The sequence below is a fragment of the Bubalus bubalis genome, chromosome 17 (assembly GCF_019923935.1).
Source record: "Bubalus bubalis isolate 160015118507 breed Murrah chromosome 17, NDDB_SH_1, whole genome shotgun sequence".
In the NCBI taxonomy this organism is placed as follows: domain Eukaryota; kingdom Metazoa; phylum Chordata; class Mammalia; order Artiodactyla; family Bovidae; genus Bubalus; species Bubalus bubalis.
Window position 1 is genome coordinate 60858329 of NC_059173.1, and position 26780 is coordinate 60885108.

At 38.6% G+C, this 26780-nt stretch overlaps 1 protein-coding gene across 2 annotated transcripts in view; it reads right to left on the reverse strand.

The window, feature by feature from the left end:
• The window catches only part of TTC29 (tetratricopeptide repeat domain 29), a 271190-nt gene that overhangs the window by 91440 nt on the left and 152970 nt on the right, over positions 1-26780 (reverse strand). For both annotated transcript variants that reach the window (XM_044930502.2, XM_006065705.4), the window contains exon 11: positions 25643-25871. In XM_044930502.2, coding sequence (XP_044786437.1) covers positions 25643-25871 — 229 coding nt within the window. The remainder of the gene's footprint in view (positions 1-25642; positions 25872-26780) is intronic.

Genomic DNA, 26780 nt, shown 5'->3' on the forward strand with positions numbered 1-26780 from the left:
GGGGAACCTAGATTATAAAAACATTTACCTATGTCTGGGAGTTAAAAATACAAGGAGGACAGAGTAAAAGAATTCAAAGGAAAGCAAATCCTGGGACCATGGATATAATTTTTGATTGATGTTTTGGTTAAAGAAAAAATCAAAATTCACAATAATGCAAATACCAAGGAGAGAAGTAATTAGAAAGCAAAGCTCCCAGACAATACCCCCAAACTTTGGAAAAAAAATTAGAATCCAACAGAACTGTGCCTTCAGTATGTTCATAATGTTAGTGTTAACTTCTTTTTTCAGAAGAAAGCTACTGGAATTCCATAAAGACAGTATGGAATTGTCCTAATAGAGCCTTACCAAAGAAGAATCAAATATACACAGGAGAGGGTTTTTTTTTCTTCTTCTTTTTTTGCTTCCAAATTCTAGCAACGACAGAAAGTGCTTAGCTAAATTGACTGTATTTGTATTAGCTAGAGGCAAAGGTAAGAACTCCTCTCGGAATGAGACAGACATATACAGGTGGCAGCAGGCTTCTGCGGGGACTCCAAAGCCCAGCCTTCCGCTGGTGCAGCTGCAGCGCTTACTCCGGTCTTACTGTGGTCTAACCAATCGACAGGATTTTCATAAGCTCTCTGAGCTAGCAATTAAAGACAAATTAAATCAGACTAGAGAAACCCAGCTACATTTTTCTTAGATATAGTGAGTTCAGCGTACATTGGAAAGTTAAAACTGGTAACACCACCAGCTACCAAGGACTGTGAGCAGAATCTAAAAGAAGTATAGTTTTTGTCTGAGCAATCAAGAATTCTCTTTTATTGAACCAAGGCAGCAGATAGAGAAGGAGGCTCTCAGAGGGGGAAAAAAAGAAAAAGGAAAAAAAAAAAAAAAGATCTTTCAACCCGAGGGATCTAGAGCTACATTATTATTTCCCAATGAAGTGAGTATTAGCTTTCTGAAGTCACACTTGATTCCTAAGGAAGAAAAGTTGTCACTTATAGAAAACAAAAGAAGATGGATGAACTGCATTAGAGTAAGGAAATTTGAAATTCATGCTCTAGTTCTGTAGTCTTTTTTTATTTAAAAATATGGCTACAATTAAGTATTGACTTGTCTTTTTCAGCATGTTTCATCTTTGGAATTATTTTCTTATCAGGTATGGAAGCCATTGAATTCTCTAAGCTCTTTCTTGAAATTTATTAGACATTTACTTTGATTAACCTATTGTGATTGAAATGAGATTAACAGAAAAGATGTTTATCTTTTGTCAATTTTTTGACAGTAGCATAGAATATATAAAGGACACATTTTCATGCTTTATCTTCTACTTGTCTTATCAAACTTGTTTCCTGTGAGTAGGAATGGAAGTTAAAAACAAAGGATTTCTGGGATCTCTGCCTTTAAAAAATAGACCTACAACCTATAAATACACAATTTGTAAATTGTCATATAGAGAAATGCCAGCCCAGCTCTCCCACTGGAGCTCCCAATGCTGCTGTTGAGGGACCTGTTAGGAAGAATCCTGAAGCTTGTGGACATCAGGGAAGTTTAAATTAAGCCGTGTCAACAGACAACTCTGAAGTCTCAGTGGTTTACCACCATGAATGATTATTCTGTGTTCACTGCATTTAAGAATGGCTTTCTAGGACAACTGTTTTACATGCAGAGATTTAGTGATCCAAGCTGCTTCGATCTTGTGTCTCCATAATGTTTATTAAAACTTTCTCCATGATCCCTACAGGAAGGAGAGCATCAGCTGTGATATCTCAGGTGGGGTCTGTTTTACTTTTGCCCGGAAATAACTTTGGCCCGAAAGTAATTTCTGCCAGAAGTAGTTACAGCACCCTGCCTAGTTGCCCACGGCTAAGAAATGCAGCCTTCTACGGGTTCTATTCCTGGTGGGGGAAGATCCCATATGCCCAGGGGCAGCTAGGCCTTTTCTTCACAACTACTGAGCCCATGCTCTAGAGCCTCTGCTCTGCTTTTCTCTGCAAGAGAAGTCACTGTAGTGAGAAGCCACATACCATAACTAGAAAGTAGCCCCCACTGGCCACAATTAGAGAAAGCCCTCCTGCAGCAGCGAAGAATCAGCACTAGCAAAAATAAATAAACAAAATAAAAGGAAGAAGAAATTCAGGAATAGCTGAGAGAAGCTGAATTTAGGGCAAACTCCAAGACTGGAGGACCAGGCCATGTTAGCTGCTCGACATTCTCTGAATGATTTCAGTTGCGTGCTACAGTACAACTAAGTTCTGACAATAGGTAATCTTCCAACATGTAAAAAATTCCAGTTGCTCTGAATAGATTAAAGCACTTTCAGTCATTCGTAATAAGGTACAAATTGGTTCAATCAGATGATTTCTTCCTAACGTTGTTCATGATTTCAATCCTCTGAAGAATAGGTATCTGAACTAGGAAAAGAGTTAAGTTGAGAGGAAGGATCAGTCAGTTCAGTCGCTTAGTCGTGTCTGACTCTTTGCGACCCCATGAATCGCAGCACCCAGGCCTCCCTGTCCATCACCAACTCCCGGAGTTCACTCAGACTCACGTCCATTGAGTCAGTGATGCCATCCAGCCATCTCATCCTCTGTCGTCCCCTTTTCCTCCTGCCCCCAATCCCTCCCAGCATCAGAGTCTTTTCCAATGAGTCAACTCTTCACATGAGGTGGCCAAAGTACTGGAGTTTCAGCTTTAGCATCATTCCTTCCAAAGAAATCCCAGGGCTGATCTCCTTCAGAATGGACTGGTTGGGATCTCCTTGCAGTCCAAGGGACTCTCAAGAGTCTTCTCCAACACCACAGTTCAAAAGCATCAATTCTTTGGCGCTTAGCTTTCTTCACAGTCCAACTCTCACAACCACACATGACCACTGGAAAAACCATAGCCTTGACTAGACGGACCTTTGTTGGCAAAGTACTGTCTCTGCTTTTGAATATGTTATCTAGGTTGGTCATAACTAAGCATATATATTAAAAAATACAATAAAAACCCTTCTGCTGGACTGTGATTTTGATGGATATAGGTGCAATATTAAACCAAATGTTATAAACATTTTTTAAAAAAGTGGTGGTGGCAATTACAGGATTAGATAATCTAGCATGCAAGGAGTCATTAAGGATCTAGATTCTTTCTATGCTTCCCCATTGCCATCCTCATCATTTTGATATCTTAGTTGTATGTTGGCTATGGCAGCTCCAGCTCCTTACAAATTCACACATCAATATTGAACAACAGTAATAAGGGGGAATCTCCTTGTTTGCACATCTTTTTAAGAATGAGGAAAATGTTTCAAACAGTTCCTCAGGAGATCTTCTTCTCTTATATTATTAATTACAATTGTGTTACATATCCTCCAGAAAGCTATCACTTGGCAAGTAATAATGAGGTCATGGTCACTGACATTAGTAGACATTCAAACACTGGGGATGGAGAAGGGCCATCCCTAACCCTAACCCTAACCTTAACCCTCTGCAAGAACATGAGGACTTGAAGAAAGAGAACAATCAGGACTCTATTACCAGGAAGGAAGTTGGGCAATGGCTACTGGGTAGAGAATCAATGGGATCTTCCCCACAGATGCATTATGTCACTAGACCTTGACTAGTTTGTCAAGGCAATCTGTTGGACTGGGAACTGTCATCTTCCTTTATAGATGAGGTAAAAGAAGTAAAATTACCCAGGTCAATAGTCTATACAGTGAAGGAGCTGGAAGAGATCGCCTGACTTCAAAGCCCAAATTCCTTACCATGCAATATTTGATGAATTTGGTTAAAGAAAACTGCTCATCATTGAAATGTGTTTTTTTCCAAATTCATAGCTGTGTCTCTTTTGTTGCTGCTGTTCACTCTCTCAGTTGGGTCCCACTCTTTGTGACCCCATGGATTGTAGCACACAGGCTTCCCTGTCCTTCACCATCTCCTGGAGCTTCCTCAAACTCATGTCCATTGTCCTCCAAAAATCTTGTCCTCTGTGGTCCCCTTCTCCTCCTGCCCTCAATCTTTCCCAGTATCAGGGTTTTTTTCTAATGAGTCAACGATTTGCATTAGCTGGCCAAAGTATTGGAGCTTCAGCTTCAGCATCAGCCCTTCCAATGAATATTCAGGACTGATTTCCTTTGGGATTGACTGGTTTGATCTCTTTGTTGTCTAAGGGACTCTCAAGTCTTCTCCAACACCACAGTTCAAAACCATCAGTTCTTCAGTGTTCAACCTTCTTTAGGGTTGAGCTCTCACATCCATACATGACTACTGGAAAAACCATAGCTTTGACTAGATGGACCTTATTTGGCAAAGTAATGTCTCTGCTTTTTAATATGCTTTCTAGGCTTGTCATAGCTTTTCTTCCAAGGAGCAAGCATCTTTTAATTTCATGGCTGCACTCAACATCTGCAGTGACTTGGGCGCCCCCCAAAACAAAGTCAGTCACTGCTTCCATTGTTTCCCCATCGATTTGCCATGAAGTGATGGGACCAGATGCCATGGTCTTCGTTTTTTGAATGTTGAGTTTTAAGCCAGCTTTCTCACTCTCCTCTTTCACTTTCATCAAGAGGCTCTTTAGTTCCTCTTCTCTATCTGCCAGTAGGGTAGTGTCATCTTCATATCTGAGGTTATTGATATTTCTCCTGGCAATCTTGATTCTAGCTTGTGCTTCATCCAGCCTGGTATTTCACATGATATAAGTTAAATAAGCAGGGTGACAGCCTTGACGTATAGACTTTATGTATATCTTTCCCAATTTGGAATGAGTCTGCTGTTCCATGTCTGGTTCTAACTGTTGCTTCTTGACATGGACACAGGTTTCTTAGGAGGCAGGTATAGGTTGTCTGGTTGTCTTGAAGAATTTTCCACAGTTTGTTGTGACCCACACAGTCAAAGGCTTTAGCATAGTCAATGAAGCAGAACCAGAATTCTTCTGGAATTCTCTTGCTTTTTCTATGATCCAATGGATGTTGGCAATTTGATCTCTGGTTCTTCTGCATCTTCTAAATCCAGCTTGAACATCTGGAAGTCCTCCATTCAAGTACTGTTGAAGACTAGCTTGCAGAATTTTGAGTATTACTTTCTAGCATGTGAAATGAGTGCAACTGTGTGGTAGTTTGAATATTCTTTGGTATTGCCTTTCTTTGGGATTAAAATGGAAACTGACCTTTTTCAGTCCTGTGGCCACTGCTGAGTTTTCCAAATTTGCTGGCATCTTGAGTGCAGCACTTTCACAGCATCATCTTTTAGGATTTGAAATAGCTCAGCTGGAATTCCATCACCTCCACTAGCTTTGTTTGTAGTGATGCTTCCTAAGGCCCACTTGACTTTGCATTCCATGATGTCTGGCTCTAAGTGAGTGGTCATATCATCATGGCTATCTGGGTCATTAAGATCTTTTATTATAGTTCTGTGTATTCTTGTCACCTCTTATTATTTATGTCCTTTATTGTGCCCATCTTTGCATGAAATATTCCCTTGATATCTCTAATTTTCTTGAAGAGATCTCTAGTCTTTCCCATTCCATTGTTTTCCTCTATTTGTTTGCACTGTTCACTTAGAAAGGCTTTCTTATCTCTCCTTGCTTTTCTTTGGAACTCTGCATTCAGTGGGTATATCTCTCCTTTTCTGCTTTGTCTTTAGCATCTCTTCTTTTCTCAGCTCTTTGTAAGACCTCCTCAGACAACCGTGTTTCCTTTTTGCATTTCTTTTTCTTGGGGGTGGTTTCTCTTTTGAATATGCCTTAATTCTGTCCTTCAGTTCATCAGAAAAATCTGTAGAGATGTGTTGCTGTAGAGTATGACTTTGGAACTTTGAAGTAACTGTGCTTCAGTTTATGTAATGATTCTTCTCATAAATCTATATCCTCCTCTTCACTATAGGTTGATATACTTGTAATATTATGGAAAAAAACAATATAAAGGAGTTATTATATGGCATGTGTGCGTGCTAAGCTGCTTCAGTCATGTCCGACTCTTTGCAACCGCATGCACTGTAGCCTGCAAGGCTCCTCGGTCCATGGAATTCTCCAGGCAAGAATACTGCACTGGGTTGCCATGCCCTTCTCCAGGGGATCTTACCAACCCAGGGCTTGAACCTGCATCTCTTATGTCTGCTGTTCCTCAGGCGGGTTCTTTACCACCAGTGCCACCTGGGAAGCCCCTATTGTTATATGGGATCCACTGCAAATCATATTGAGAACATGATGCTTTTGAAACCCATACTAATTCTTATGGTTTTTCAAGATTTCCTTAAATTTAATTAAAGCAAAGTGAATTTTAAAAGCTTAAGAATTTTCTTAGAAACTTAGGAGTCATAGATTTAGAAAACTAAAAATAAATTCAGAGGTGAAATATAGTTTAATTCCCTTCCTACACTGATTTTACAAACGAGGAAATTTGTGCAACACTGAAAGACACTGGGAATGAAAGACTTAGTATAAAGCAATTATCTATTTGATGCATCACACACAACACAGTCTCACAATAATAAAACCAACATAAGTACCAATAATATGACTACTGAAAACAATATAAGTTTTTTTTTTTTGGGGTGGGGGGAGTGCATTTTTTAGCTGAGTAGAGCCACACAGTCAAATTTCTGTTTTAAAGCTACTTTGACATAGGAAGGGGCCTATAGATCTTAATAAGTAAAAGCCGGATCAAGGAACTATATGAAAAGGAACTGACCCCACACTGTCCACAACAACACGAGAGAAAGTCCTAAATATATTTTTACTATTATCATTCTTTAAATTAAAAAAAATTTTTTTTAATTTTTAAGTCCTCTATTCAGTTCAGTTCAGTTCAGTTCAGTTGCTCAGTCATGTCTCACTCTTTGCGACCCCATGAATTGCAGCACGCCAGGCCTCCCTGTCCATCACCAACACCCAAGTTCACTCAAACTCATGTCCATTGAGTCGGTGATGCCATCCAGCCATCTCATCCTCTGTCGTCCCCTTCTCCTCCTGCCCCCAATCCCTCCCAGCATCAGAGTCTTTTCCAATGAGTCAACTCTTCGCATCAGGTGGCCAAAGTACTGGCGTTTCTTTCAGCTTTAGCACCATTACTTCCAAAGAACACCCAGACTGATCTCCTTTAGAATGGACTGGTTAGATCTCCTTGCAGTCCAAGGGACTCTCAAGAGTCTTCTCCAACACCACAGTTCAAGAACATCAATTCTTTGGCACTCAGCTTTCTTCACAGTCCAACTCTCACATGCATACATGACTACTGGAAAAACCATACCCTTGACTAGATGGACCTTTGTTGGCAAAGTAATGTCTCTGCTTTTGTATATGCTATCTAGGTTGGTCATAACTCTCCTTCCAAGGAGTAAGCATCTTTTAATTTCATGGCTGCATTCACCATCTGCAGTGATTTTGGAGCCCCAAAAAATAAAGTCTGACACTGTTTCCACTGTTTCCCCATCTATTTCCCATGAAGTGACAGGACCAGATGCCTTGATCTTCGTTTTCTGAATGTTGAGCTTTAAGCCAACTTTTTCAATCTCCTCTTTCACTTTCATCAAGAGGCTTTTTAGTTCCTCTTCACTTTCTGCCATAAGGGTGCTGTCATCTGCATATCTGAGGTTATTGATATTTCTCCCAGCAAGCTTGATTCCAGCTTGTGCTTCTTCCAGCCCAGCATTTCTCATGATGTACTCTGCATATAAGTTAAGTAAGCAGGGTAACAATATACAGCCTTGACATACTCCCTTTCCTATTTGGAACCAGTCTGTTGTTCCATGTCCAGTTCTAACTGTTGCTCTGCATATAGGTTTCTCAAGAGGCAGGTCAGGTGGTCTGGTATTCCCATCTTGAAAGAGGTTCTGAAAGGAATTTTCCACAGTTTATTGTGATCCACACAGTCAAAGGCTTTGGCATAGTCGATAAAGCAGAAATAGATGTTTTTCTGGAACTCTCTTGCTTTTTCCATGATCCAGCGGATGTTGGCAATTTGATCTCTGGTTCCTCTGCCTTTTCTAAAACCAGCTTGAACATCTGGAAGTTCACGGTTCACGTATTGCTGAAGCCTGGCTTGGAGAATTTTGAGCATTACTTAACTAGAGTGTGAGATGAGTGCAATTGTGTGGTAATTTGCACATTCTTTGGTGTTGCCTTACTTTGGGGTTGGAATGAAAACTGACCTTTTCCAGTCCTGTGGCTACTGCTGCATTTTCCAAATTTGCTGGCATATTGAGTGCAGCACTTTCACAGCATCATCTTTCAGGATTTGAAATAGCTCCACTGGAATTCGATCACCTCCACTAGCTTTGTTCATAGTGATGCTTTCTAAGGCCCACTTGACTTCACATTCCAGGATGTCTGCCTCTAGGTCAGTGATCACACCATCATGATTATCTGGGTCATGAAGATCTTTTTTATACAGTTCTTCTGTGTATTCTTGTTACCTCTTCTTGATATCTTCTGCTTCTGTTAGGTCCATACCATTTCTGTCCTTTATCGAGCTCATCTTTGTATGAAATGTTCCCTTGGTATCTTTAATTTTCTTCAAGAGATCTCTAGTCTTTCCCATTCTGTTGTTTTCCTCTATTTCTTTGCACTGATCGCTGAAGAAGGCTTTCTTATCTCTTCTTGCTATTCTTTGGAACTCTACATTCAGATGCTTATGTCTTTCCTTTTCTCCTTTGCTTTTCACTTCTCTTCCTTTCATAGCTATTTAATTTTCATTTTTATAACCTACTATTACTTTGCAAAAAAATACCCTATTTTTTAAAACAAACTTCATATATATATATATTTTATAATTTTTGTGACTTTATTATTTTTTCTTTAATATTATATATTGAGAATCCAACCTCTACTCTTGATTTTTAATTTTTGCTTTTTGGTATTTGTTATCAATTTTGTTTGTACCTTTAAGAACCCAATCTTCAGTACCCATTTTTTACTTGGGAGCTAGATTACTGGCTTGACTGCTCTCTCCCACTTTGGACTCTCCTTTTCCTCCACCAGGTTGCCTCTGTCTCCTCCCTCCCCCTCTACCCAACTCTGTGAATCTCTTTGTGTGTTCCAGACAGTGGAGAACACTTAGGGAAATGATTGCTGGCTGGATCTGTCTCTCTCCTTTAGATTTCCCCCTTTATCCTCCTGGTCATGTCCATCTCCCTCCTCCCTCTTCTCTTCTCTGCGTAACTCCTTGAACATCTCTGAGGGATCCAGACTGTGGAGAGCACATAGGGAAGTGATTACTGGCTAGCTTGCTCTCTCCCCTTTTGATTCCCTCTCTTCTCCTCCTGGTCACCTCTATCTCCCTCCTCCCTCTTCTCTTCTCCATAACTCTGTGTACCTTTCCGGGTGTCCCTCACTGTGGAGAAACTTTTCATCATTAACCTAGATGTTTTATCATTGGTGCTGTATAGATGGAGAAGTCCTGAGGCTACCATAAGAATAAGACTGAAAACCAGAGGCAGGAGGCTTAAGTCCAAATCCTGAGAACACCAAAGAACTCCTGACTCCAGGGAACATTAATCGATAGGAGCTCATCAAAAGCCTCCATCCCTACACTGAAACCAAGTACCACCCAAGGGGCAACAAGTTCCAGAGCAAGACATACCACGCAAATTCTCCAGCAACACAGGAACATAGCCCTGAGCTTCAATATACAGGCTGCCCAAAGTCACTCCAAACCCACTGACATCTCATAAGTCATTATTGGACACTTCATTGCACTCCAGAGAGAAGAAATCCAGCTCCACCCACCAGAACACCGATACAAGCTTTCCTAACCAGGAAACCTTGACAAGCTACCCGTCCAACCCCACCCACAGAGAGGAAACTCCACAATAAAGAGAACTCCACAAACTGCCAGAAAACGGAAAGGCCACCCCAAACACAGCAATATAAACAAGATGAAGAGGCAGAGAAATACCTATCAGTTAAAGGAACAGGATAAATGCCCACCCAACCAAACAAAAGAGGAAGAGATAGGGAGTCTACCTGATAAAGAATTCCAAATATTGATAGTGAAAATGATCCAAAATCTTGAAAGCAAAATGGAGTTACAGATAAATAGCCTGGAGATAAGGATTGAGAAGATGCAAGAAAGGTTTAACAAGGACCTAGAAGAAACAAGAAAGAGTCAATATATATAATGAATAATGCAATAAATGAGATCAAAAACACTCTGGAGGGAACCAATAGTAGAATAACAGAGGCAGAAGATAGGATAAGTGAGATAGAAGATAGAATGGTAGAAATAAATGAAACAGAGAGGAAAAAAAATGAATTAAAAGAAATGAGGACAATCTCAGAGACCACTGGGAAAATGTTAAATGCCTCAACATTCAAATCATAGGAGTCCCAGAAGAAGAAGACAAAAAGAAAGACCATGAGAAAATACTTGAGGAGATAATAGTTGAAAACTTCCCTAAAATGGGGAAGGAAATAATCACCCAAGTCCAAGAAACCCAGAGAGTTCCAAACTGGATAAACCCAAGATGAAACACCCCAAGACACATATTAGTCAAATTAACAAAGATCAAGCACAAAGAACAAATATTAAAAGCAGCAAGGGAAAAACAACAAATAACGCACAAGGGCATTCCCATCAGGATAACAGCCGATCTTTCATAGAAACTCTTCAGGCCAGGAGGCAATGGCAGGACATACTTAAAGTGATGAAAGAAAATAACCTACAGCTCAGATTACTGTACCCAGCAAGGATCTCATTCAAATATTAAGGAGAAATCAAAAGCTTTACAGACAACCAAAAGCTGAGAGAATTCAGCACCACCAAACCAGCTCTCCAACAAATGCTAAAGGATATTCTCTAGACAGGAAACACAAAAAGCGTGTATAAACTTGAACCCAAAACAATAAAGTAAATGGCAATGGGATCATACTTACCAATAATTACCTTAAACGTAAATGGGTTGAATGCCCCAACCAAAAGACTAAGACTGGCTGAATGGATACAAAAACAAGACCCCTATATATGTTGTCTACCAGAGACCCACCTCAAAACAGGGGACACATACAGACTGAAACTGAAGGATAGAAAAAGATATTCCATGCAAATAGAGACCAAAAGAAAGCGGGAGTAGCAATACTCATATCAGATAAAATAGACTTTAAAACAAAGGCTGTGAAAAGAGACAAAGAAGGACACTACATAATGATCAAAGGATCAATCCAAGAAGAAGATATAAAATTATAAATATATATGCACCTAACATAGGTGCACTGCAATATGTAAGACAAACGCTAACAAGTATGAAAGGGGAAATTAACAATAACACAATAATAGTGGGAGACTTTAATACCCCACTCACACCTATGGATAGATCAACTAAACAGAAAATTAACAAGGAAACACAACCTTTAAATGATACAATAAACCAGTTAGACCTAAATGATATCTATAGGACATTTCACCTTTTTCTCAAGTGCACATGGAACCTTCTCCAGGATAGATCACAGCCTGGGCCATAAATCTAGCCTTGGTAAATTCAGAAAAATTGAAATCATTCTAAGCATCTTTTCTGACCACAATGCAGTAAGATTAGATCTCAATTACAGGAGAAAAACTATTAAAAATTCCAACATATGGAGGCTGAACAACACGCTGCTGAATAACCAACAAATCACAGAAGAAATCAAAAAAGAAATCAAAATATGCATAGAAACAAGTGAAAATGAAAACACAACAACCCAAAACCTATGGGACACTGTAGAAAGCAGTGCTAAGGGAAAGGTTCATAGCAATACAGGCATACCTCAAGAAACAAGAAAAAAGTCAAATAAATAACCTAACTCTACACCTAAAGCAACTAGAAAAGGAAGAAATGAAGAACCCCAGGGTTAGTAGAAGGAAAGAAATCTTAAAAATTAGGACAGAAATAAATGCAAAAGAAACAGAAGAGACATAGCAAAAATCAACAAAGCCAAAAGCTGGTTCTTTGAGAGGATAAATAAAATTGACAAACCATTATTAGCCAGACTCATCAAGAAACAAAGGGAGAAAAATCAAATCAATAAAATTAGAAATGAAAATGGAGAGATCACAACAGGCAACACAGAAATACAAAGGCTCATAAGAGACTACTATCAGCAATTATATGCCAATAAAATGGACAACGAGGAAGAAATGGACAAATTCTTAGAAAAGTACAACTTTCCAAAACTGAACCAGGAAGAAATAGAAACTCTTAACAGATCCATCACAAGCACGGAAATTGAAACTGTAATCAGAAATCTTCCAGCAAACAAAAGCCCAGGTCCAGACGGCTTCACAGCTGAATTCTACCAAAAATTTAGAGAAGAGCTAACACCTATCCTACTCACACTCTTCCAGAAAATTGCAGAGGAAGGTAAACTTCCAAATTTATTCTATGAGGCCACCTTCACCCTAATACCAAAACCTGACAAAGATGCCACAAAAAAAGAAAACTACAGGCCAATATCACTGATGAACATAGATGCAAAAATCCTTAACAAAATTCTAGCAAATAGAATCCAACAACACATTAAAAAGATCATACACCATGACCAAGTGGGCTTTATCCCAGGGATGCAAGGACTCTTCAATATCCGCAAATCAATCAATGTAATACACCACACTAACAAATTGAAAAATAAAAGCCATATGATTATCTCAATAAATGCAGAGAAAGCCTTTGACAAAATTCAACATCCATTTATAATAAAAACCCTCCAGAAAGCAGGAATAGAAGGAACATACCTCAACATAATAAAAGCTATATATGACAAACCCACAGCAAACATTATCCTCAATGGTGAAAAATTGAAAGCATTTCCCCTAAAGTTAGGAACAAGACAAGGGTGCCCACTCTCACCACTACTATTCAACATAGTTTTGGAAGTTTTGGCCACAGCAATCAGAGCAGAAAAAGAAATAAAAGGAATCCAAATTGGAAAAGAAGAAGTAAAACTCTCACTGTTTGCAGATGACATGATCCTCTACATAGAAAACCCTAAAGACTCCACCAGAAAATTACTAGAACTAATCAATGAAGATAGTAAAGTTGCAGGATATAAAATCAACACACAGAAATCCCTTGCATTCCTATACACTAATAATGAGAAAATAGAGAAATTAAGGAAACAATTCCATTCACCATTGCAACAAAAAGAATAAAATACTTAGGAATATATCTACCTAAAGAAACTAAAGACCTATATATAGAAAACTAAAACACTGGTGAAACAAATCAAAGAGGACACTAATAGATGGAGAAATATACCATGTTCATGGATTGGAATAAACAATATAGTGAAAATGAGTATACTACCCAAAGCAATCTATAGATTCAATGCAATCCCTATCAAGCTACCAACGGTATTCTTCACAGAGCTAGAACAAATAATTTCACGATTTGTATGGAAATACAGAAAACTTGAATAGCCAAAGCAATTTTGAGAAAGAAGAATGGAACTGGAGGAATCAACCTGCCTGACTTCAGGCTCTACTACAAAGCCACAGTCATCAAGACAGTATGGTACTGGCACAAAGACAGGAGTATAGATCAATGGAACAAAACAGAAAGCCCAGAGATAAATCCATGCATCTATGGACACCTTATCTTTGACAAAGGAGGCAAAAATATACAATGGATTAAAGACAATCTCTTTAACAAGTGGGGCTGGGAAAACTGGTCAACCACTTGTAAAAGAATGAAACTAGAACACTTTCTAACACCATTCACAAAAATAAACTCAAAATGGATTAAAGATCTAAATGTAAGACCAGAAACTATAAAATTCCTAGAGGAGAACATAGGCAAAACACTCTCTGACATAAACCAGAGCAGGATCCTCTATGACCCACCTCCCAGAATATTGGAAATAAAAGCAAAAATAAACAAATGGGACCTAATTAAAATGAAAAGCTTCTGCACAACAAAGGAAACTATAAGCAAGGTGAAAAGACAGCCTTCAGAATGGGAGAAAATAATAGCAAACGAAGCAACTGACAAACAACTAATCTCAAAAATATACAAGCAACTCCTGCAGCTCAATTTCAGAAAAATAAATGACCCAATCAAAAAATGGGCCAAAGAACTAAACAGACATTTCTCCAAAGAAGACATACAGATGGCTAACAAACACATGAAAAGATGCTCAACATCACTCATTATCAGAGAAATGCAAATCAAAACCACAATCAGGTACCATTTCACGCCAGTCAGAATGGCTGCGATCCAAAAGTCTACAAGCAATAAATGCTGGAGAGGGTGTGGAGAAAAGGGAACCCTCTTACACTGTTGGTGGGAATGCAAACTAGTACAGCCACTATGGAGAACAGTGTGGAGATTCCTTAAAAAACTGGAAATAGAACTGCCATATGACCCAGCAATCTCACTGCTGGGCATACACACTGAGGACACCAGAAGGGAAAGAGACACGTGTACCCCAATGTTCATCACAGCACTGTTTATAATAGCCAGGACATGGAAGCAACCTAGATGTCCATCAGCAGATGAATGGATAAGAAAGCAGTGGTACATATACACAATGGAGTATTACTCAGCCATTAAAAAGAATACATTTGAATCAGTTCTAATGAGGTGGATGAAACTGGAGCTTATTATACAGAGTGAAGTAAGCCAGAAAGAAAAACACCAATACAGTATACTAATGCATATATATGGAATTTAGAAAGATGGTAACAATAATCCTGTATGTGAGACAGCAAAAGAGACACAGATGTATAGAACAGTCTTCTGGACTCTGTGGGAGAGGGTGAGGGTGGGATGATTTGGGAGAATGGCATTGAAACATGTATATTATCATATGTGAAACGAATCGCCAGTCCAGGTTTGATGCATGATACAGGATGCTCGGGGCTGGTGCACTGGGATGACCCAGAGGGATGGTACAGGGAGGGAGGTGGGAGGGGGTTCAGGATGGGGAGCACGTGTACACCTGTGGCAGATTCATGTCAATGTATGGCAAAACCAATACAATATTGTAAAGTTATTAGCATCCAATTAAAATAAATAAATTTATATTAAAATAAATAAAATGTGGTGAAATATGTAAAAAATTAAAGCTACTTAGAATATTTTCTTTTTCTGCAACTGTATCACCAAGTGGATACATATTTAGGATCATTAATTTTAAGTAATTTTTGATTTTTAGTGACTGCTTTTTCAAAGTTTGCTTTTGTTAGGGCTCCTTGGAGAAATGGTTGATGGCAGTTCTGAAGTCACAGATGCGTACATGGAGCCCGAAACAGTTATCACACCAGATCACAAGGAAGCCATTGAAATCCACAATGCCTACACTGAAGGCTTTTTGTGGGCCTTTTTGTGGGCCAAATCATCTGGGATGATTTCAGGCAAAAAGATATTCAGATAAAGATGGATCACTTATCCTAAGCCAGATTGTTTTTTTCAATCCAAGAAAAAACAAGATGGAAATCAAAATAAATTCCCTTTAAAGAGAGCTGGCCACTAGGCAATAAGAATATGCTTCTAAAACAGGGGCTTCCTCACAACAAGACTGATGGGGTGAGCAATAAGAAATTCAGTTGAAATATGGAGATATTGTGGTCCTTAAGTTGACAGTTATCTGTCTGGTTGAAACTGAAAGTACTTTTTATAAAACAAGATCTCTCTATTTAATTGAATTGAATTCCATATTTGTTATAAATTCTTCAATACTTTATTACTTTTGTTTTCAACCATTATTTTTTCAAGGAATTTTAAAAAGAAGATTTTCTTATTCATGCTTTATGTACATCCAGGTTTCTAACTAGATTTCCTGTTTATTCTGCCTGGAGTGAAACATTTGCTGTGCTTCCTTGATTGCTCAGCAGGTAAAGAATCTACCTGCAATGCAGGAGACAGAGGAGACAAGGGTTTGATCCTTGGGTTGGAAAGATTCCATGGAGGAGAAAATGGCAACCCGCTCCACTATTCTTGCCTGAAAAAAATCCTATGGAGAGAGGAGCCTAGTGGGCTACAGTCCAATGGGTTGTAAACAGTCGGACATGACTGAGCGACTAAGCATGGAATTCACATACTGGTGTGTTAGAGATGAACTTTCTCAGCTTTTGTGTGCTTGGAAAAATATTTTACCTATGCTTCTGAAAGATATTTTCATTGGGTATGGAATTTCAATTTTGATGGTCCTTTTTTCTTTTAGTACTTTGACTAAGTTACTTTATTTATTCTCTTTTGATTTCCATGGTTCCAGAGAGATTTCAGGTCCTATTGTGTTTGTTCCACCTCACCTTTTACAAAGGACCTTTTAAGATTTTTCTCTTTATCACTCATTTTAAACACTGTGATTATGATGCTCCTTGGTTTAATTTTAATGTTTTTCTGCTTAGGGTTAATTGAGCTTCTTAGATCTGTGGGTTTATAGTTTTCATCAAATTCATAAAAAAATCAGCCTTTCATTAATTTTTGAAATACATTTCAAGTCCCTCTTCTTTTCCTCTTCTTTGGGGGGTCTCCAAATTACTCACACATTAGGCTTCTTGAAGTGACCCATGGTTCTCTAACATGCTCTATTCATATCGTTTCAGTGTGTTTTCCCTGTATTTCATTTCGGATAGTTCTATTGCTATGTCTCCAAAGCTGATCTTTTCCTTTGCATTATCTAAATCTGCTGCTAATCCATCGAAGTTTTTTGTTTTTTTTTTTTTAATTCATATTGGGCATTTTCTTACTTCTAGAAATTCAGTTTGGCTTTTTAACATCTTTCCAGACTCTATATGTCTAATCTTTCTCTTATATCCTTGAATATATGGAATATAGCTTTAATATCCTGTTTCTGTCCTGGTCTACTAATTCTATTATCTGTTGCATGTCTGGGTTCAGTTCAGTTCAGTTCAGTTGCTCAGTCGTGTCTGACTCTTTGTGACCCCATGAATCGCAGCACCCAGGCCTCCCTGTCCATCACCAATTCCCAGAGTTCACTCAGACTCACGTCCATTGAGTCAGTGATGCCATCCAGCCATCTCATCCTCTGTCGTCCCCTTCTCCTCCGGCCCCCAATCCCTCCCAGCATCAGAGTCTTTTCCAATGAGTCAGGTCTTCGCATGAGGTGGCCAAAGTACTGGAGTTTCAGCTTTAGTATCAGTTCTTCCAAAGAAATCCCAGGGCTGATCTCCTTCAGAATGGACTGGTTGGATCTCCTTGCAGTCCAAGGGACTCTCAAGAGTCTTCTCCAACACCACAGTTCAAAAGCATCAATTCTTTGGTGCTCAGCCTTCTTCACAGTCTGGGTTAGTTTCTATTTATATATTTTCTCCTCTTTATGAGTTATATCTGCTTCTTGGTGTGTCTACATAATTTTGATTGGATGCCAGATACTGTGTATTTTACCTTTTGTTTTGTTTCTCGTTTGGTTGCTAAGTCATGTCCAACTCTTGTGACCCCATGGACTTGTAATTCCCCAGGCTCCTCTGTCCATGGGATTTCCCAGGGAAGAATACTGGAGTGGGTAACCATTTCCTTCTCCAGGGGATATTTCCAACTCAGGGATCAAACTTCCCTCTCTTGCATTGTAGGCAGATACTTTACCACTGAATCACCAGGGAAGCCCTGTATTTTACTTTGGGTGCTAAATATTTCTTATTCCTAGAAATATTCTTGAGCTTTGTTCTAGGATTCAGTTAAGATACTTAGAAACAGTTTGATCCATTTGACACTTGCTTTTAAATTCAGCAGTGGCCACAAGATTGGAAAAGGTCAGTTTTCTTTCCAATCTCAAAGAAGAGAAATGCCAAAGAATGTTCAAACTACCACCCAATTGCACTCATTCACATGCTAACAAAGTAATGCTCAAAATTTTCCAAGTTAGGCTTCAACAGTACTTGAACAGAGAACTTCCAGATGTTCAAGCTGGATTTAGAAAAGGCAGAAGAACCAGAGATTAAATTGCAAACATCCATTGGATCATAGAAAAAGCAAGAGAACTCCAGAAGAATATCTACTTCTGCTTCATTGATTATGCTAAAGCCTTTGACTGTGTGGATCACAACAAGCTGTGGAAAATTCTTCAAGAGATGGGAATACCAGACCACTTTACCTGCTTCCTGAGAAACCTGTATGCAGGTCAAGAAGCAACAGTTAGAACTGGACATGCAACAATGGACTGGTTACAAATTGGGAAAGGAGTATGTCAAGCTGTATATTGTCACTCTGCTTATTTGACTTATATGCAGAGTATATCATTGCTGGGAGAAATATCAACCATGATATGCAGATAATATCACCCTAATGGCAGAAAGCGAAAAGGAACTAAAGATCTTGTTGATGAAGGTGAAAGAAGAGAGTGAAAAAGCTGGCTTAAAACTCAGCATTCAAACCCACTCCAGTATTCTGGCCTGGAGAATTCCATGGACTTTATAGTCCATGGAGTCACAGAGAGCTGGACACGACTAAGTGAGACTGTAGGGGTGGTATCAAATTTAGGGGCTCAGAGATAGCCACAGACTAAAGTGCATGAAGAGGGGACAATGATGAGCAGAGAGGCAGGTGTGTATAGGAACTGGAAGCTTCACAAATGGTGGGGAAGATGTTGGGGCTGAGGAAATACTGAGGGGAAGTATGACATAAGGTTGATGATAGTAGATGAATTGAAAGGCTGTATATAAAATGGTTAACTATGTTTAGCAACCTCAGCAGTGCCAACCAGGGAGAAGTTAGATTGCATGTGATATCTGATATCTAGAAACTCCTTTATTATAAATTCTAGCAGAAGGGTCAAATAATATACCTAGCATTCAGACAGCTACTTCATATAATAATAATAATAATAATAATAATAAAATTACCTCTTGTGGAAACTCTCAGAAACCAGGGTTTATGGGGAAAAAACAACAGATAAAATGCTCATGAAGATTTATATTGTATTTTTAAGGACTAGAAAATATCTTACTTATTTAGAAGATGCTCTTATGGTAGAACCATGGTCGGTTCCAGAGGAATCTTATAATGACCTATTTTGAACCTGAGATAACAGGCTAAAGAGACTTGAATCTTTTGCCAAAAGTCACAAAGCAGATTAATGCTCAATGTGGTATTAGGACCCAGGTCATCAGATTCTTGAGTAACAGTGTCTCTCAATGATACTAAGCTGCCAGTAGGCTGAGCATTGATTCAGCCATGGTTTTCACTAGAATCTTTTTATGTGTCATGTTTTAGAACACATGATTGGAGAGAGGTTGCAACGGGTCATCCTGGGTGACTGTAGGATGATGTAAAACCTGCTTGCTGACTTTTTGACTAACTTCATAATGTCTCCCTCCAGAAGTAGCAATCAAAGTATAAGAACACGAGACACACATGTGAATGTGGCTTTTTCATATTCTTTATAATGAATGAAGTCATCAGTGAAAAATAAAAAAAAGGATAGGGTGAGAAAATGTGGCTTGACATTAAACCAAGAACCACACTTTAAGCCAACACAAGCCAAAGCTGGGAGACAAATTCAAGATTTTTTATTGTTTTCCTTTAAGAATATTAAATGATTTATAAAACTAGGATGATAGTTCTGGCACTCAAGGAAACCTTCACATGCCTTTTTGTAGAAAACAGTAAGTATCTTTACTGACTAGCCAGTGTGTTCACCTATTTCTGTGCTGAGGATTTGTATCCTATTTACCTTATATAATTTACACTTGGTTACAGTAAGAATGTGCATGAAGGCCACGATAGTGGTATCATCAGTGAAGTGCGGCACTAGTGGTAAAGAACCTTCCTGCCAATGCAGTAAACATAAGAGACTCGGGTTTGATCTCTGGGTCGGGAAGATCCCTTAGAGGAGGGCATGGCGACCCACTCCAGTGTTCTTGCCTAGAGAATCCCATGGACAGAGGAGCCTGGTGGGCTACAGTCCATTGGGTCACACACAGTCAGATACGACTAAGGTGAAAGGCAATGGCACCCCACTTCCGTACTCTTGCCTGGAAAATCCCATGGATGGAGAAGTCTGGTGGGTTGCAGTCCATGGGGTCGCTAAGAGTCGGACACGACTGAGCGACTTCCCTTTCACATTTCACTTTCATGCATTGGAGAAGGAAATGGCAACCCACTCCAGTGTTCTTGCCTGGAGAATCCCAGGGACAGCAGAGCCTGGTGGGCTGCCGTCTCTGGGGTCGCACAGAGTTGGACACGACTGAAGCAACTTAGCAGTAGCAGCAGCAGCAGCATGCACAATCACATTTCTAGGTTAACAGTTCTATTAAGTTGGATAAAGAAAGCTTGAGCTTCTGTGTCACTGCTCCTCATGGGGGTCTGTGATCTCCAAAAGGCAAGATGAATTAGCTTTTCATTAAAAAAAAAATTCATGATGGTACAGATACTTTCTGGTAAGGAAAATAAACTATATTGTGGAGATATCAGCAGAAATTCTGAGATTAAGCTTTCCAGAGTCAAATGATTTCTGTTGCTTCAGATTTGAATAAATCTATTGAACTGTAATAAAATTTGGATTCCTTCTAAATTCTCAAATTTGGGAGGAGAATCTTTTCTTATTTTACTATCGGTAGAGGAAGGAGGAATGTTAAATCATTCCCACCATATCTAAATGTATTAGAAGAGTAAAGAGGTGTCTATATTTGCTATTTTCCCTCTGAAAGACACAGAGATGAGAGGTGATTCTGGTGAATTGCTGTTCTATTTTATCTAGAGACCTGAGTGCTCTCACGGCTCTATTCCCTTAGGAGGTCATGTTCCTTTGCTTAAAAGAATATTGCCTGCTCTGTGAGCTAATGATTTGTTTGGAGGATGTTAAGTCTCAGAGGTGAAGATAACCTCACAGCTTTTATAATGTATCTTTCGAATCTTTGATCTGCTTTTTACTGAATACCTGGGACCCCTCAATAGTAAGATTAAAGATGCCTCTTCAGAGAAGAAAGGCAAAATTTGAAAAACTAAAAGCTCCTCAGATTTCCAAATAATATTTCCCTATTTCTTCATTTTGTCAATATCATATTGGTGCTATCCTCCATTCATGTCATAATTGGATGGTAAATCAAAAATACAGTATTGGATCATTACAGTTTTTTCCCCCATATTTTCCAAGGAGACAGGGAACCACAAATCTTGTTTTCATCAGTAGTTAATACAAACTAGCTCATACCGAGGGCATACACACACACTTTGAATTCCATTTAATTTGACAAATATTTACTTGGTACCTAGTAGGTGTCAGACATGTCTTCTTTTGTAGGGAATATCAAGAATCTGAATCTGATTTCAAGAGACTCTTACTCTGATCAGGCAGACAAGGCAAGTATAGAAATGGCCATGATAAGATGCAGAATATGACACATGAAAAATACTTGGAGAGAAATGGATGATATTTAATATGAGAAGAGAGAGGAGAAACAATATTAAGTGAGAAGAGAATGAGGCAAGATCTCAGTATTTGAGAAGGACCTTTCAAGGTGGGTGAGATTTCCCCAGAGAGGGCTGGCCTTAGCTGAACGTAAGGCAATAATAGGGTTATGGTGTGTATGTGGACAGGGGAGGGAGGTGGTCAAAAAGGTTGAGAAGCTTGTATTTAACTTGTGAACAGGAATGGCTCCATGAAAATTTTTAAACAGAGCAAAGACAGAATAATAAAGAGTTATGGTTTAAGAAATAATTTTGAAGCATTTTAAAATTTTAGTGGAGCTTCCCTGGTGGCTGAATGGTAAAGAATCTACCTGCCAATGCACGAGACATAGGTTTAATCCCTGGGTTAGGAAGATCCCCTGGAGAAAGAAATGGCAACCTGCTCCAGTATTCTTGCCCAGGAAATCCCATAGACAGAGAAGCCTGGCGGGCTTTGGCCATGGGGTCGCAAAAGAGTTGGACACGACTTAGTGACTAGAAACAACAAAATTTTAGTGTAAAACAAACAAGGTATTTGATAATGTCCTACAGGTTTTATGTACAAACAAAATACCTACCACTAAAAATGTTGACTATACCAGTAGTATGTGAATTCTCATTTGCCATGAATCTGAAAGATTATTATTTTTCACTTTTATAATGATATAGCTCCTTTAGGCATAAATTTCTAGTTTTGGTCAAATGAATCAATAAGGGGGTATAATTTTATACAGTTATGGAGAATTTAATCTTCTCCACCACATGAATAGCTGAATTTTTACTGTCTGAATAATACTTTTTTTTTTTTATTATGGTAACATTGTTTTATAACATAAGTTGCACATGTAGAACACTCTATTTTTACTTCTGTATACTTTACAGCATGCTTACCACCAAAAATTTAGTTTTTGTCCATCACCATATAGTTGATCCCCTTCACCCATTTTGTTCCCCCACCTCCCCGTGGTAACCACTATTCTAGGGCTTCCCTGATGGCTCAGTCAGTAAAGAGTCTACCTGCCAATGCAGGAGACCCAGGATTGATTCCTGATCCCGGAAGATCTCCTGGAGAAGGAAGTAGCAACCCACTCCAGTGTTCTTGCCTGGGAAATCCCATGGACAGAGGAGCCTGGTGGGCTACAGTCCATGGGGTCGCAAGAGTTGGACATGACTTAGTGACTAAACCACCACCACCACCACCACCAACCACTACTCTGTCCCTATATCTATGTGTTTGTTTTTATTCATTCATTTTGCTTTTTGTTTGTATTTTATATGTCTAAACAATATTTTGAAGTGCATTTTTGTTTGCTCTTAAGCCCTTTAGAACACAACACAACATGCCCTTAACTGGATGCTTGGGGCTAGTGCACTGGGACGACCCAGAGGGATGGTATGGGGAGGGAGGAGGGAGGAGGGTTCAGGATGGGGAACACATGTATACCTGTGGCGGATTCATTTTGATATTTGGCAAAACTAATACAATTTTGTAAAGTTTAAAAATAAAATAAAATTTTAAAAAAAGGGAAGATAAAATGTAAAAAGAATAGAAACATAAGTAGCTTTATAGACTAAAGCAAAGCAAAAGAGATTTTTAAAAAGCCAAAAACAAGACTGCAATAAAGAACACATGACTCTGATCTGAAGCTAGTTTTGAGGAGTATATATTTTTTTCATGATTATCACTGTGTTGGTTATAGTTTATTCCAACTAAATCTGAAAATGTGAGTAACTCAACTTATTTTGCACCAAACCATTTGTCAAAACAAGTAATCTAATAAATGGATCATAATTTCACTGCTTTAGCTCCTGGGCAGAAAAGGTGAAAGACTAAAGGGAAAATAATTCTAAACTACAGAACAAATGCCCAAATATGTGACAAGACAACATCCCGAATAAGCAAAGTATTATGTGAAAGTTAACTGTTGACTATAAATATTTTTTGAGCACTTGAAATTGCACATTGAAATTCAGCAAGCCATCCACTTCTGAAGATTTCATCTTGCTTCCTCTTACTGTGCTTCTATTAAATGAGACCTTTCCTTATTTTCTACCTAGAGGACAGATAGTCACAAAGCAGTATTCTATTGATGTAAAAGAGTCAATAAAATTTCTTTGTGCCAAGTGTACTACTATTTACTACTTATTCTATGGAGGAAAGAAACAGCTGAACAAATTATTGTTTCATGTAAATGACCTAAGGGGAAAAAAGGGTACTAAATAGGAGATACCCAGCAATTCCACTCCTGAATACATAGCCTAAAAAAGCACTCATTCTAAAAGAACAGCTCAGTGTTCATATTGGCATTATTTACAACTGCCAAGACATGGAAGCAACCCAGGTGTCCATCAACAGATGAATGGGATGGAGAACAAGTAGCTCCCCACACATCACACACACAGGCACACTACTCAGTCATAAAAAAGCATGAAATTTTGCCTTCTGCAGCATCATGGGTGGACTTGGAGGACATTCTAAGTAAAGGCATATAGAGAAAGACAAATACCATATATATCACTTACCTGTGGAATGTGAAAAACACAACAAACTAGTGAATAGTACAAACAAGAGGCTGACTCTCAAATACAGAAAACAAACCACTGATGAGCAGAATGGGGAAGGGGCCACAAGGGGTGGAGGAGTGAAGGGTACAAACTATTGGGTGTAAGAGAGACTCAGGAATATGTGGTACAACAAGAGGAACACAGCCAATATTTTATAAATGTTTTATAACTGTAAATGGAAAGTAACCTCTAAAAATTGTGTAAAAAGTTAAAATACAGACAGGAGATGCCCCTTTACATTATGAAATTTTGACTTACAATTTGATTTGAGTTCCCAAACATTTAAAATATTTTGCTTTAAAAATCTGATTTACAAGCAAATAGTTATGTAATCCAAAGGTCTTTCATAGGCAGCATTTTAAAAAATTGTTTAAAAGTCCTAAAGTTCTTAAATGGGGACTAGAACCCAGTCGAGTTGATATATAAAATCGACCCTTACATCCACTTCTAGTTATTTGTTTTTAATAGACTATTCTGACTAATTATCACATTCTTGTGATTATGTAGGAAAAAGTAGGATTAAGAGAAATTACTATCAAATTTTTTGTCAATTAATAGTCACAACTGAATTAGAGAAAGATAGGAAAACTGACTATCATAATAAAAGTAAGAGTATACTACTGATTAGCATCTATGTACACTTGCTCTTGTCAGTAAGGTACAACACTGAACATTTTTTAAAACATAAACCTATTTCATATTCCTTACATCTGATCAGTAGCTACTGTTGAGTATTTAAGATAACTGAAAAAATGGTAATTTGTCAAGTTGAATAAGTCATTATCACTACTGTACGCTTTCCTTAAACATTGAAGTTACAATATAGCATGAAAATGCATTCAACATTCACATAGTGATGAATGAATAAAAATAAAATTACCACTAAAATTAAAATCGCCAATGGTTGAATAAACTTTTATAATGAAAATGACTTAGCCTTTAAGAATGATACAAAAATCTACCGTGTTCTCAAAACGCAGAGAAGAAGTTGTGATACATATACACAATGGAATATTACTCAGCCATAAAAGGAACAAAATTGGGTCATTTGTAGTGATGTGGATGAATATAGAGTTTGTTGTACAGAGCGAAGCAAGTCAGAAAGAGAAAAACAAATATTGTGTATTAACACATATATATGGAATCGAGAAAATGGGTATGAATGAAACTAAATTTGCAGGGCAGGAATAGAGATGCAGATGTAGAGAGCTGAGCTGAACACAGTGCGGGAAGGAGACACAGTTGGGACAGACAGAGAGCAGCACTGATGTACATATACTGCTGCTGCTGCTGCTAAGTTGCTTCAGTCGTGTCCGACTGTGCGACCCCATAGACGGCAGCCCACTAGGCTCCTCTGTCCCTGGGATTCTCCAGGCAAGAACACTGGAGTGGGTTGCCATTTCCTTCTCCAATGCATGAAAGTGAAAAGTGAAAGTGAAGTCGCTCAGTCGTGCCTGACTCTTAGCGACCCCATGGACTGCAGCCTACCAGGCTCCTCCGCCCATGGGATTTTCCAGGCAAGAGTACTGGAGTGGGGTGCCATTGCCTTCTCCCATACATACACTACCATGTGTGAAACAGAGCTGGTGGGGAGCTGCTGGACAGCACAGGGAGCTCAGCTCGGTGCGCTGTGATGACATGGGTGGGCGGGGGAGTGGAGGGAGGCCCAAGAGGGACGGGATATATATATACTTTCAGCTGTTTCACGTTGTTGTACAGCAGAAACGAACACAACGTTCTAAAACAATTATCCTCCAATTGAAACAAACAAACAAACAACAGCAATGCCTTACCAGAAGTTGGATCAGGTGTAATGTCGCTTCTACTCTCCTTCCATGACAGCAGGTAGTCAAGGCTGGTGAGGTCTGCAGATTCTATACAACTGTTAACCGTCAGCATCATCTGATGAGCTTTTGCGATTCCATAATGCACTTTAGTTTCATCCTTCAGAGATATGTTCATTATGTCTGCTGTTGTGTTGAAAGCTTGCTGAAAGTATTCAGAAGCTTTGCTGTAGTGGCCCTAAAGATGTAAGAGAAATATTTTTTCTTAATTTTTATTTTACTTTTCCACATATCTGCCCACCGTGGCATGTGCCACACTGATCTTTCAACAGTCTTAGCAGTTTATCTTCAAGAAGAAAGATGACAAGCAGGATCTCTCTTAGAGTAACTTTTCTTTTAAAAGTTGTGATTACTAAAAAAAAACCAAAACAAAACCATGCAGTATCTTAAAGTTAATTCACAAAGAAAGGTATACCAACCAGGTGGAATGCTATGAAACCTAAGTTTTTAAGATAAAAAAATGGTCAAAGAAAAAAAAAAAAGGTCAAATATTAGCATTTTTTTGTATGGTTCAATCTAATATATAGAAGCAAAAAGAAGTTTGTGAAAGAGTGAACCATTTCACATTGATTTAGATAGAATTTTCTAACTTGTAGCATTGGATTTACCAAATGAAATCTTTTTAACCGGCTTTTGTTTTCAGTCATAGCAAGAGATCATCCTAGTCAGCTCAAAGAATCAAAGGCAAGTGAAAATGGATGAATATTCCTGCCCTTTGGCTATTGTGTTTTCCACGTGCACACGTCATTCTTGACCCTGAATGTGGAAGAAAATATTTTGAAAAAAATGTGATCTTGACAACAGCACCAGCATAACTCAAAGGGTCATTTAAATGTCTTTTTTCTCCAAATCCTTTGCAACATTTTAAATGATAAACATTCAAGGTTTTTCCTTTTCCCTTCCCATCTCCTTCCTTCCTTCCTTTTCTCTCTTCCTCCCTTTCTTTCTCATTCTCATTGCTCCTTCTAAAGCCTACTGTCTACAAATAAGTAACATTTACCTAACTCTCGTGAAGTGTGAGGACCAGTGCTTAAGTACTTCATAGGTATTATGCCATTAGCTTTCATAGGTCACATTATGAGGAAAT